This window comes from Lipotes vexillifer, unplaced genomic scaffold (genome assembly GCF_000442215.2).
Source record: "Lipotes vexillifer unplaced genomic scaffold, Lipotes_vexillifer_v1.1 scaffold1120, whole genome shotgun sequence".
Lineage (NCBI taxonomy): Eukaryota > Metazoa > Chordata > Mammalia > Artiodactyla > Lipotidae > Lipotes > Lipotes vexillifer.
Window position 1 is genome coordinate 1438902 of NW_006797892.1, and position 12599 is coordinate 1451500.

Sequence of the window (12599 nt, forward strand, 5' to 3'; positions counted from 1 at the left end):
GGCTGGTGGATGGCATGGGAAAGGTCTGTAGGCTTATTTTTCTTCCCTAAAGACATCAGACTATATACATAAGTTTGGTATTTCTTGCTGGGGTTTTTCCCCATAAGTGAATCTGGATAAGTAGGCTTGAAGATGAATGGCTTTAACCTGTATTTCTGGTTCATTTTAGCAGGAAGAGTATTTAGGCTTTGTACATAGGCTGCGTTCCCAGCATGACCTTGGGCAAGATGGCTAACCTTTCCAAGGCAGTCTCCTCTGTGAAAAGGAGATTATGACATAAAGTGAGAAGCAGAGTACCGACCCTTCAACAAAGTGTTCTTTGCCTTGAGAGAAGGAGGACTTCTGCTTAGTTCTAAGTCCTGAGTGCCTTCTTTGCCTCTGGATGGCATTACTGCAAAAACAGACCTGGAGGTCAGGTGGCCTTTGAGGATACTTTTTCTCCCTTTTCAGGAAGGGTGGCTTTTTAAATTGCAGATAATCATTCCAGAGGAAGGGATAATTTAAAACTTAGTGTTAACTACCTACTTATATTACTTGCTGAGATCTTGAGCTTCTTTTATGTTGGTATAAACTGGTGGAGCTGGTGATGTTCTCTCTGTCTACTGGATGAAGAGATTCTGAGCTGACTTGCCCAAGCTAGTGCTGTGTCTAGAAAGCCTTAGATTGAAATCTGGTTTCCTCATTTTGAGTTCTGTTTGTCATAATAGGGATTAGGTAAAAAGGGTCCAGAGCTAGAATGGGGCACATAAGTGGAAGATAGAGACCTGGATGGGAGAGTAAGCTGGGTGCCAAGTCAGACTTCACTCATTTGCTAATAACTTTATTAAAAACCTGCTTTCACTCAGTCATTTCATAGGTGGACTTTGTAGGTTTTTGGCCCTGGTTCAGACTGTTCCATAAAAATTGGAGACACCTGGTTTTATTGGTAGTTCTAAAAGTCATTTTGATGGCATTCTCTTGACTGTAGTACAGGGAACTAAAACCCCATTGGGACTGGGTTGACCCTCTGTAAAATTCATCAGTTCACACAGGGTCTGGGTGTTAAACTAGTCACTGGTGGGAGCCATTGCTGTCATTGGCATTTGGCTTTAAGATATCTCCTTGCTCAAGTTCAAGTTCCTTTTGTGTTTAAACAACAAAAGTTTAAAAAAGACAGTGGGCTGCTACATTTGTAAGTACTGAAAGGGTCTTAGGCAAATGCAGGCAGTCTAGCCTTTAATATGATATTGGAGAATTTCCCCAGAAAAAGTAACAAAAGAAAAGGTTTTTGTTTTGTCTGTCTGTTTTTGAGAAAACACTGTGTGTGTTAAAAGATAGTTTTTTTAGTGAGGGTTAAAGTCTGAAGCTTTTTAGTCTGGAAACTCTGTGTGTGTGTGTGTGTGTGTGTGTGTGTGTGTGTGTGTGTGTGTGTGTGTGTGGCTGGCTGTGGTGTTATGAGTTCTGATTTCTGCAATTAAAATCCTTCTGTGGAAGGTGCAGTCATTTAAAAATGCAAGTGTATCTTGTCATTCTGTAGCCTTTCCTATTGCCCAACATTTACTGAACACAGTAAACAGTCAAGCATTCTATTTATTAGAGGCTAGTGATAGGGGCAGGTGATACAAAGGTGAATCACATAATCTCTCAAGGAGTTTCTAGCCTAACAGAATTGTACTATTAGACAGTTTGAAGGGTAATCCCAGGCAATCAGATTGAGGCACAGTGCCATCACTTTAGGAGTTACTAGGCTCTATATCTGGCCTCTCTTTTGTCTAACAAAGTCTTTTTCTGGTATATGTGGTGATCCTTAGTCTCTTAAATCATTAAATTGCTTGACAAGATTCTTGGATCTGGAGAGACTGGGTATAGGGCTATATAAGAAAAATGCATTCATTTGATACCATATTCAGGGGTGTAAGGTCAGGTAGGAATTTTTACTTTAGAAAAAAATGTAAGGCAGATTCTGAATTTGTCATAAAATGGATCCCTTCTTCTAGAGTTTTGGAAGCTGTGATTTTAGGCAGCATGGACCAATAGGATTTTCTTGTTCCTTCGAGCCACAGGGTTTTTGTAGCTTTTGTTATTTTGTCAGAACATTCTTTGGCCTGTGTGTAGTAGAGAAGTTAGCAAATTTCGGTGAGAACAAATCTTCCTGATAAAATTGAGATCTGTACATTTAAGAAGAAATTTGATTATTTATGCTTGGTTCTGTGTCTCTCCCCTTTTCTATCACTCTTCATTCCTTCCGTTGATAAAGCTAAATATATATAGAAACAAACATTGACAGCCACACAGATACTTAGGTTAAGTGCTTTTAAACCAATGGTACAGTATGAAAGAAACTTCTTGGCAATTTTCTGTTGTAGAGAATTAATTAGAACTGACCTGTGGGGGATTTATATCCAACCACCTTTCAAAACCCCTTTTCCTCCTCTTGCCCACACTCCTAGCACAATGTGTGGAACACAGTAGATTCTTAATAAATGCTTGTTGAATGTTGCATTCTGCATCTTCTTGAAATAACAGAACTGTCAATAGTCATTTAATAGTAAAATGTTTTAAAAACTTATTTGGAAATTAAGATGTAAGAGATTAATGCACCAAAAGCAAATCTCATCTCTTAATTGCTTAAGATTGATTTTTTCAAGTAACCTTCTTTAATGGAAACTCTTGTGAAGGCTGGAATTTTTAAATTAATACCCTTTGTTCAGATCAGCCTCTGAGAACAAGAACAATTAAGGCAATTAAGATAGCATTAAATTTTTGATGAAAAGTTGGCATTTTCTGTATATTAAGATTAGATATTAGCTACTGAAGTTTCTGTGGGTAGGACTTAACTAAAGCTTCCGACATTAATAGTACAAAACTGTTATGAATTTGCAGTAAAATTTTCTTGGATATTTTTTTTCATTGAGGTGAAGTCCATGTAGCCATGCCTCAAAGCCAGTTTACTCACCTAAATAATACTTCCTTAATAATCCATTGGTAGTTTAACATTTAAGTTTTTTTTTTTCACTAGTTTTCTGATTTATAAATACTAATTTCTTGGAAAATTTGAAAATTTCCAAAAAGTAAAAAATTCAGTATCTTGTTTTCCCACTATACAGAGATAACTGCAGTTAAATGTTTGGTGCATTTTCTTCCAGTCTTTTTTTTCAATGTATAAATATTAAAATTATTTCATAGTTGAGATCATGCTGCGTATATGGTACTGTATCTTGCTTTTTTCATTTTAACGTCGTGAGCATTTTTCCCATGGCATTAAAACTGTCTTTGAAAAATTGAAAGCATTTTGGGCTGTCAGCATAACTGAAAATGTTTTCTTGGTGTGACACATGTATCTTTGTAATTGGTTTGATTTAGTGTGCTTTACTTCAATAAAAGTTCAGTATTACAATTTACAGATTGGGGTGGGGAGTGGTATCTACTTCAAATTACCCAAATCTTCCTAGTAGAATTCACTTTTCCAGGATTGAACTCCTCCCCTGGTGCACTTAAAACACGACATTTACACACAAGTGCTTGCTTGCTTAAAACCTCAGAATACAACTTTGTGCAAAGGGAGTGTATGTCCATTTGAATAGTGCAATTCATTTCAAATGCAAGAATGCCTGTGTCTTAGGGTTCCCAGTCAGAATGTTAATCACTTTGTCCAAGTTGTGGGGATTTCACATCCCCCTTCTGCCGGAGATGAGAGAGCTGGTGGCGCAGACCTGCAGAGGGTCCTGGACCTGTGCTGAGTGGAACCACAGTAAACAGTCTGCCTTGTCTACTCCAGGGCGAGTCTCGCAGGTGCTGAAGGGGGCTGGGAGGCCAGCAGAAAGGGTAGAGGCGGCCTCTATAGAGGCCACTTCCAGGGCTGCCGGATGGAGGAAGGGAGGCTGGCTGGGCTCTGCATTTGCTCTTTCTGTGTGACTTAACTATGTGCTGGTAAACTGGAATTATATGTAATTAATTCTGAAAACAGGATTTTCTTAATGACCCTAAGCATGACCTTGGTATGAAAATAATAGTTCTGTGCTACTTTTTAACAATTTGCCATGTAACCTAGATTCCTATAACTTGGACTGTAACTTTGTTTTAGCTCATGTGGGAGCTTTCTTTTCAAAGTATGATTAAATCCTCTTGATCTTTTTTCCACCCCTGCACTAATCCTTTAAAATGAATGCAGAAACTTTTCAAACTGATAAGTTTATCTTGTATTAAGCAATGGAGACTTTTCTGTCTAATCACACTACTTGTTCTACTGCTTTTTGTCAATTGATATTCCCGTAGCCCTTTGGAAAACGTGTGTTTTTGGTAGAAATTAAGTTGTATGCCCTTGGGCCACACAACTTAGTTTTTAGTTCTGAAGCATGTTTAGATTCTCTGTACTTGTATAGGCCTGATTGTTCATGTGGCTTAGCTAAGGTTTCCTAAAGCATCTTCTAGTAGCTGTCATTGGTTTATAAAATAAAATTTGGGTTGTTTAAAATATATATTTTTTGGTTGTTAATCTTAATTTTTTTTGACACTTGTGAAAAGTCTTTTGGGGGAAGATTAGATAGTTAAACTTTGAAAAGAATTTTCACTGCTGAGAGTAGATGATAATAAATAGGTAATGTTGCACATTGTGATTTTGCTTTAGCTGTCAAACTAAGCCCAGAGTCATCCACCCAACAGAAAAATGATTACGGTTTTCTGGAAGTTACTGGGGAATTTTCAAATTGACCAAATTGATGTTTAATCTCTCTTCTTTTTTCATGGAGGATAGCAGTTGAAGGATTTGCTTGAGGTGCCTCTTCACTTCTGATGGAGCGTTTTGAGCCTTGGGTGTTAAACATACAGCAACGTAGCTCCTACATTAACAAGAGGGGCATTGGGGCAGGGTTTGTTGAGTTCTTTTTTGGGTATTGAATGCTTAGGGGATCCTGAGTTTAATTACTGAAGTAGCCCGGTTTATTGCTGAGGGCCCACATGTTGCAGCATAATTACCGTAGAATCTCCTGCATTATGAAACAGGTATGAAAAGGTGGTCTCAAGTACACAGACACCTTTCAGTATGTTACAGGTTGCGAGATTAGGAAAAAAGGCACAGCTCTCCCCTCAAGGAGTTTACAGTCTTGGTGGAGAACTTAAAAACAGAAAAAGGAAAAACCAAACCCAGCAAGTTGGGAATAATTGAGTTTTAACTTCATGGCAAAGCTTTAAGTGAAGAGAGCCACCTGGGTATATATTTCCTGGCATTGGAGAGGTGAATAAACATCAACAGCTTTGGATTTCAGAGTGATGGGTAGGGCTCTGAAGCATTCTGTTATGTGCCAGGCACTGTGTTCATGAGATACAGATGTAAAGACACAGTGTCTATAGGAAGAGATGAGCAATGGTGCTGTGCTATGTGAAATCAGCCCGAGGCGTTTCTTTCCCTTCTTTTTAACTTTTAATAAAGTTGTGTGGGCTGGGGAAGAAGCAGCGTGGTTTCTTTCTGAAGATGTTCGGTTTGAGAGGGCCAGCAGGCAGTTAGAAATATGGATGGGCCCTTGATCTCAGGAAAAATGTCTGCTCCTGTGGCACGGATGTGGAAAACGATGCCTGTGGGTAAGCTAAGAGGCCAAGGATCTCACCTGGGTGACATCAGCCTGTGAGGGGCAGAAGAGAAGCCTGCAAAGGCCAGTGAGGAAGGAGCAGGCAGGCTGGAGAACAGCAAAGAGGAGAGTTTCAAAGGAGAGGGCGGAGAACCAGGAAAGTAGCCCCAGACTGGGAGGCAGTGCTGGAGGGACTTGGGCCTCAGGCAGTGGGGAGCAGATGTTGGGAGGCAGGTGCAGCCTGGGCCATTTTTAGGAACTGCAGATGAGTTGATATTGGCAGTGCATGATTATTAAGCCTTAGGATGGGAGTGAAGAGGGCAGAAGGGAGAGTTAGCTGCTCAGAGACAGACCTGCGAGGCAGGCCGGGCCCTAGATCCTGAGGCTGAAATAATTTAGGCTCAAAGAGGTGGGTAGCATAACATGAGTAGGAATTTAGATTCTGTTTGAGTCTTGGGTCCCAGCTCTTGCTTACTAGCCCTGTGACCTTGAGTGCCTTACTCAACCTTTTAACCTTGGCTTTTCATCTGCAAAAAAGATAACACAAATACCATAGGCTTAGTTTGAGGATGAAATTTAAAAGTGCTTATTAATACAGTGCCTGACATAGGAAGTATTCCAGTATTAGTGCTTTTATTTATTTTTAATAGGCACTAGCCTTGGAAATGAGTGAGATCAGATTTCCTCTGGCCACCAGGGGAAGGGAGACAGGATGCATCTTCTACAGGGAGAGCAGTGAGGGGACTGGTTGGTTCCTAGCGTAGGGAGTTGAGAGCAGTTTAGAAAGGAGGTGTGGACTGCAGAACTTGATCAGCATATATGGGAGGTGGTTGAGGCCAAGGGTTTGGGAATGTTCACTGTATTTGTAGAGTGAGAAAAATGTCAAAGGGAATTTAATAGCTTCGGTGTGGTAGGAAGCAGAGAATCCTTTTTCAACTTAATGTTCAAATTTAAAGTACATTTATGGAGTAAATGAGAACGGGCCCCTACGAAACCAACCTCTAAGCATACTTTAAGGTACAAGTCCTATTCTTGGGAAACACTGATTATACTAGATCATATCAGTTTAGTCAAGCACTAACAAAATCCATATATGAGGCTAGGGTAGCCCAAGGGGGAGTCCGTAAGAAGGAAAATCGACAGGCGGTGATGTCAGGTTATTAAATTAAATGCTGTGGTTTGTTTTCAGGCCTCTCATGCCTTTCACAGGTGTATCCTGGAAATTTAGAAGCAGAACATACATTGGCCTCCTTTAACTGTTCAGGGGTCTAAGGAATGAGTGTCTGACCATGAGTGCTGGAATACTCTGGATTTAGTAACTCTTAACCTTGAAGGCAAGGCAGCAGGCTTTTTTATACCACCCTTGTTCTCCCGCCCCCTGAAGGATTAGAGATGATGCTGAGTGAGGCTGCCCTAAGGGGTATATATACCAAATATAGTATAGTCCAGACCTTGGGGTGATCATATAGCCTGATTGTCCAGGGCAGAATCACTTTGTATTTGATGTCCCAGGATCATTTTTAATAGTGACCCTTTTTCATGTTCAGTAGTGTACTGTTTTAGATGCTAAATTAAAAAGTTGCCTTATCTATAGAAATGTCAGAATAAGCCCACTCAGGCCTGGAAGTGACTGCATGCTCCCTTGTTTGCACACACACACAGCACAGGGATCTTTTGGAACAGTGACTTTGGATAACCAAAATCTTCGCCTGTTTAAAGCAAGCACCTCCTTCCTCAGCTCTAAGTTACATATAGTCCGTACCTAGTAGAGTAGATGGCAGGATTTCATAATGGAGTTGTACACCTAGCATGGTGCCTGCCGCGTAATAAGCTTCCAGTAATTGGTAGTAACCGATACTGTAAATATTGGTAGTATTACCAGTGAACATCTCCTATGTCAAAGCCAGATGATTCGTTCTTCCAGGAAAAAACTGCTGCCCAGTGACCCCCTTGCAAGGAAAATAGGCAGACATCCTTTGACACTATGACGACGTTGAAAGTAAAATTGGGTTGCTTTCAAGAGGGTTAAATAATCGAGCAACTCTAAAACCTTTTTTCTTCTTCCTAGGTCTTAGTGGTGCAATGGCTAGTATAAGCGTGCGTTCGAGTACCCCAGGCTCTCCTACACATGTAAGCAGTGGATCGAATGCTAGTCGAAGGAGAAATGGACTCCATGATGTCGATTTGAACACTTTCATATCAGAAGAAATGGCACTCCACTTGGACAATGGTGGAACTAGAAAGCGTACCTCAGCCCAGTGTGGCGATGTCATTACAGACTCACCAACCCATAAACGCAACAGAATGATCTAGACTGCAAACATTTTCACACCCACCATGCTGCTTGAAAGCCACTTGATCCTCAACATATACTATTATTGCAAAGGAAACATGAGGCCATCTTCCCTTGTTCACTGTTTAAGACAAGTGAATTCTATAGTGGTTGCCATAAAAGGAAGTTCTAGGTATTTATAGTAGATGCCTCTTGTAACTATGGCTTTCTTAAAACTATAGTCCTAGCAGAGGACATCAGATATCGTGTAGTCGTTAGCAAGATCATCATAGGCAAACATATATCCGTTTCAAGGCTAAAAGTGACCTTAACTGTATTTATTCTCAAAGGGAAAGGAAGTATCAGATGTTTATTTGGTTATAGAACGCTTTTTTTTGGGGTGGGGGGGCTCCATTTCCTGTGTGTTGAGTATTTTGCTTCAACAGTATTGCCAGGTTCCTAAAATTGTCTAAAACACGTGATTTGGCTTCCTCGTCAAATCGCCAGGCTTCCATTTTTGCAGCAGCACTGTACCATGCACCTGGTTTCTCTCTAGTAACAGTGTGCAACTTCTGATTATTGAACTGTGCCCTATTTTTAGTTTTCAAAGCAGTTTCTAATTCTGGTGATTGTGTGATGTAAAGAGGTGCTATGATGGTCATGCAATTAATACTTAATATCGAATCAATACACAACTTTATTGGATTCACTTTGTGTGTGTTAGTGCTCTGAAAGTAGCAATATTATTAAATTGCCCCCCGATTAACCTTGTAGGATTGAAATACTCATTTTTAAGATAAGTGCTACTTCCCATGCAGGGTACTGTCCTTATGGTAAATGTAAACATGTAGACTGCATTCATGGTGACCTAAAGTAGAGAGGTCATGAACTTCATGGGCTTCCTTTTCGGTTCAGTATTAGTGAGAGCGAGATGGATGGTGGGAGGGTAGGTATTCTAGTCTGTTATATTCTGTTTAACATTTTTCATGAATGTTCTACTTTGTGCAGTTTCCATTGGAATGGGTGGAAGATAAAGGTCTTTTATCTGCTGATAATGTGATCACACCTTAAATAGCAAAACCCAACTCTCCAATCCCTCTCCTATAAAGTGCAGTTTGGAATCTCATTCTGGAAAAGATGGAATCGCATGGAGGTTCTCTAGGTGTTAGGTAGACTTAAATAAAAGTTCTCAATAGATTCCTCTTTTGAGTAAATATAAGACCTCTTGTACCTACAATGTTTTAGAGCATGTTTCATCTTCATTTTTAATATCTTGAACTGAATGGTAGTCTTTTTTTAGATGAAGAACTGATGTCAGCCTGCCAGGTACTGTAATTTATTCTATCATATTATTATAAATGTATCAAGTAGGACAGTGAAAATGTTTCCTTGCAAACTTGTAGCTCAGTATCAGTTACTTTCTGTTTTTATCCTTAAAAGACCATTGCAAATCAGTATAAGGGTTTTTCCAGTAATTACTCACAGCACTTTGTTAAAGTTTGCAATTTCTTCAGCCATTGAATAATCTTTCTGTGAAGAAACTTTGCTAAGTTAACCATAATATTCATTGACTGGGTGGGATGTGAATGTAATGTGTGAACTGATACGGCCCTTATTTAAAAAAAGCCAATTCCACACTAAACCTAGGAATGAAAGTGAGGCATTTCTAAATTTTTACAACAGTGGATCATTTCTTTTGTTTGAATATGATAGGAAGAATTATAGCAATGTATCATTTTACCAGAAACGGGTGAGCCTATGTATTAGGAATACTTTCAGGCTTCCCTTTGGAATATATCAAGAAATGAATCTGGAGTTATCTTTGTTTTTCTATCGTTGCAAATTTAGATTCTGGAATTGGGTTGGGTGGTGTGAAGCATTGCTCACAAGCAGCCAGAACTACTCTTCCTAAAGGATTTTGAGGCTGAGGAACACATTTAATCTCCCCTTTATTCCTTGGTTCTAGTTCCTCTTTCCAAGTTAGTAACAACAACAAAAATTTTTTTTGGTGGTTTTTGTTCTAGTTGGTGCTCTGAAGCTTAATCTCAATACCCTTTACTGTTGATTGTCAAATTTTGATAAAACATGTGCCATTTTCTTTGGTAAGAGAAAGCAGGTCTTCACGTCTGCCAGAACACAGTTTTATATATCTTATTGGCTCCATTAAACTTTTTGAAAACTTTAGCATTTATTTTTCCACTGCATTTAATTCTAAATGCTCTGTCACCCAGCAGTAACTCTTCCCCCCATCTCCGTCCCGTTGCTCTCCTGTGCCACCAGAGCACAGAATAAACCAAGACCTAGGAGTAGAAAGGGAAATGATTTCTCTTAGGAAAACTTAGTTCTGACTGCTAGATTTTTGCAGCCTTTCTTTGTGCCATTTTAGATGCAAAACAAATCATGGAAGATTGCATATTTGTGTGATACTTTTTAATAATGTTGGGTTTTTGTTTTTTTTTTCAGTCTCTTGAGAACAGTGTAGGCTGACAGTTTACTTTGGGGGAACAGAACCTCTTTTCATCTTAAGCTAGATTCTCTGATTCTTTTAGACGTCATAGCTCATGAGTTCTGTTCCTGTCACCCTAACTTGGCATGAGTGGGTTGAGTTATCCTTAAGCTGCAGTGTTCTGAGCATGGCTGAAGCATTAAAAACTTAAGTATATAATGTTTGGTATTTTATAGAGCAAAATTAATGGAAAGCATTTGGCTGAATCTAAAGACCTGCAGTCAGATTCTTCAATGTGGTTTACCCAACTGGAGTAGTGGTACACACCTTAAATCATTCAATGAATAAATAATTTAAAAAAACCAAAAAACTATGGGGCTTGTCTGCAGTTTTGTTTTGGTCATCACATCTGAACAACTTTGACATAATCAAATGAAGTTCAGGCTTAAAAAATAACTAGCCGAAATACTTTTCCCAAGGGCTGCTCTAACTCATTAAACTTGAGTCACTGTGGCTTTTGGGCCTTAAGGTTGCAGTACAGCAGTGAAAGCTGGGCTAATTTGCTGAACAGTAATGGGGGTCGCCAAGGCCTGGCCAAGAGGGTGAGCTAGCCTCAGTGCAGTGAAGGTGAAAGATGCCAAGAGATGATTTGGAAATGGGCCTTTAGCTGGGGACACAGGCAGCACAGTTAATTTCAGAAAATGATTATGAGTGGATCAGTAAGTTTTTGGCACCATTACTACCTGAACTTTTTGAGAGGTATAGTGACTGTTAGCAGATTAATCTCATTACATTTTATTTTGTATAGCTTGCTACTACCTGCCACTTCATCCGTTAGATTATTTAAGTGTCTAGTTAGGGAGGTTGGGAATCTTTCATAGGTATGTTCTGGACTCTTGGAGTGCAGTTACGTGAAAGCTTCCGCCAGAAGAAACCCTTGTTTGTTTTAAACTTAAGATTCATATGTTTAGTTAAGTTTAGGAGGTTTTTCTGATCAGATGTTGTTATAGTACCTGCTCCCTCCTTGAAAGCTGTTAACAACTTTGATCAATTCAGATGACTTCACCTGGTATGTCTTGCTTCCACACCCCACGCTGGAATGTTTGTGAGGTGTGCGATGTTTTAGTGGGGTCACTTTGTGTTGTACTGATGCACTTGACAAGGTTTTACTTCCTGTGATGGGCCCTGCATGTTCTCTGTGGAGTCTAGCACACAGAGTAGCCTGTGATGCAAGAGGGTTTTGAGAGTCCAGCACAAATTTTGTGGCCCTCGGCAAAACTGGGAAGTTTCATTGATGTTATTCCAAATTTCTGATGGCCCCTCATTTTATTTGTGTTGAATTAATGCTTAAAAAAATTTTTTTTAACAGCAAAAATCCAGCCACACAGCAGCTTATAGTATATGCAGATCTTTGTGCATAAGAAAGTATATGGTGATATTTTGTGACTAAATAGAATTCCATGGTATGTCTGGGCCTTTATGGTGGGTCCCAGTTTTTTCCATAGTAACGGTGAACAGTCAAGTTTTTTTTAGGTTCCTATGGGATAAATTTCTGCAGGTAAAGTTGTTGGTTCAAAGGAATTCATATTAAATTTCATATTAAAACTCAATATTAAAATATTGATATACTTTAATATTATATATTATAATGTATATAATATTTAATATACTTTAATATTTAATAAGAAGGAGGATCAGCTAATACTTCTATTAACATGGTTATAAGAGTGCCTTTCTCCCTACATCTTAGCCAGTGTTGGGTAGCTGTACTACTTGCAGAGAGAAATGATCTCACGATTTCCATTTGCCTTTTGCCCCCTTGTATGAAGGAGGAACCTTTGCTTGAAATCATGTGGATTTGAATGCTGACCCCTCCACTCACTAGGTGTGGGAGCCTGGGTAAGTTTGCCTCTCTGGGCTCAGTTTCATCATCTGTGAAATAGAAAAAAATGATGCGAAGCTTAGTGACTTGAATTCTGTGGATACATTTACATCTGCATTTATAATCTGCCTTCCATCAGTGGAGCCCTTATTAACTCTGGAATGTGGCTGATAGTTTTTTTTTTTTTTTAATGTGCCGTTGAAAAGATTAACATGCGTTTTTATAAAGAAAATTAAAATGTCAAACATTAGTGTAAAGGCTTTTCAGCCCTCTCCAAAGGTAAAAACTGAATAGTTTTGGAGATTGACCTTCCAAACAATTTTCTGTAGGTTTATAAGTCCTTCATGCGTGTGGCCACTCAGCTGTGCTGGTTGACTCCTGTGTAGGAGTTAGTGCTGGATCACACACTTGAGTGATGTGAGAGACTGGAACGTGGAAGCTCCAGGCTTGAAAATG

The 12599-nt window shown here is 39.3% G+C and overlaps 1 protein-coding gene across 1 annotated transcript in view; it reads left to right on the forward strand.

Moving 5' to 3' along the window:
- Positions 1 to 7856, forward strand: part of HAPSTR1 (HUWE1 associated protein modifying stress responses) — a 23384-nt gene extending 15528 nt beyond the window's left edge. The window contains exon 4 of the mRNA XM_007469935.1: positions 7612 to 7856. Coding sequence (XP_007469997.1) covers positions 7612 to 7856 — 245 coding nt within the window. The remainder of the gene's footprint in view (positions 1 to 7611) is intronic.
- Positions 7857 to 12599: the final 4743 nt, after the last annotated feature.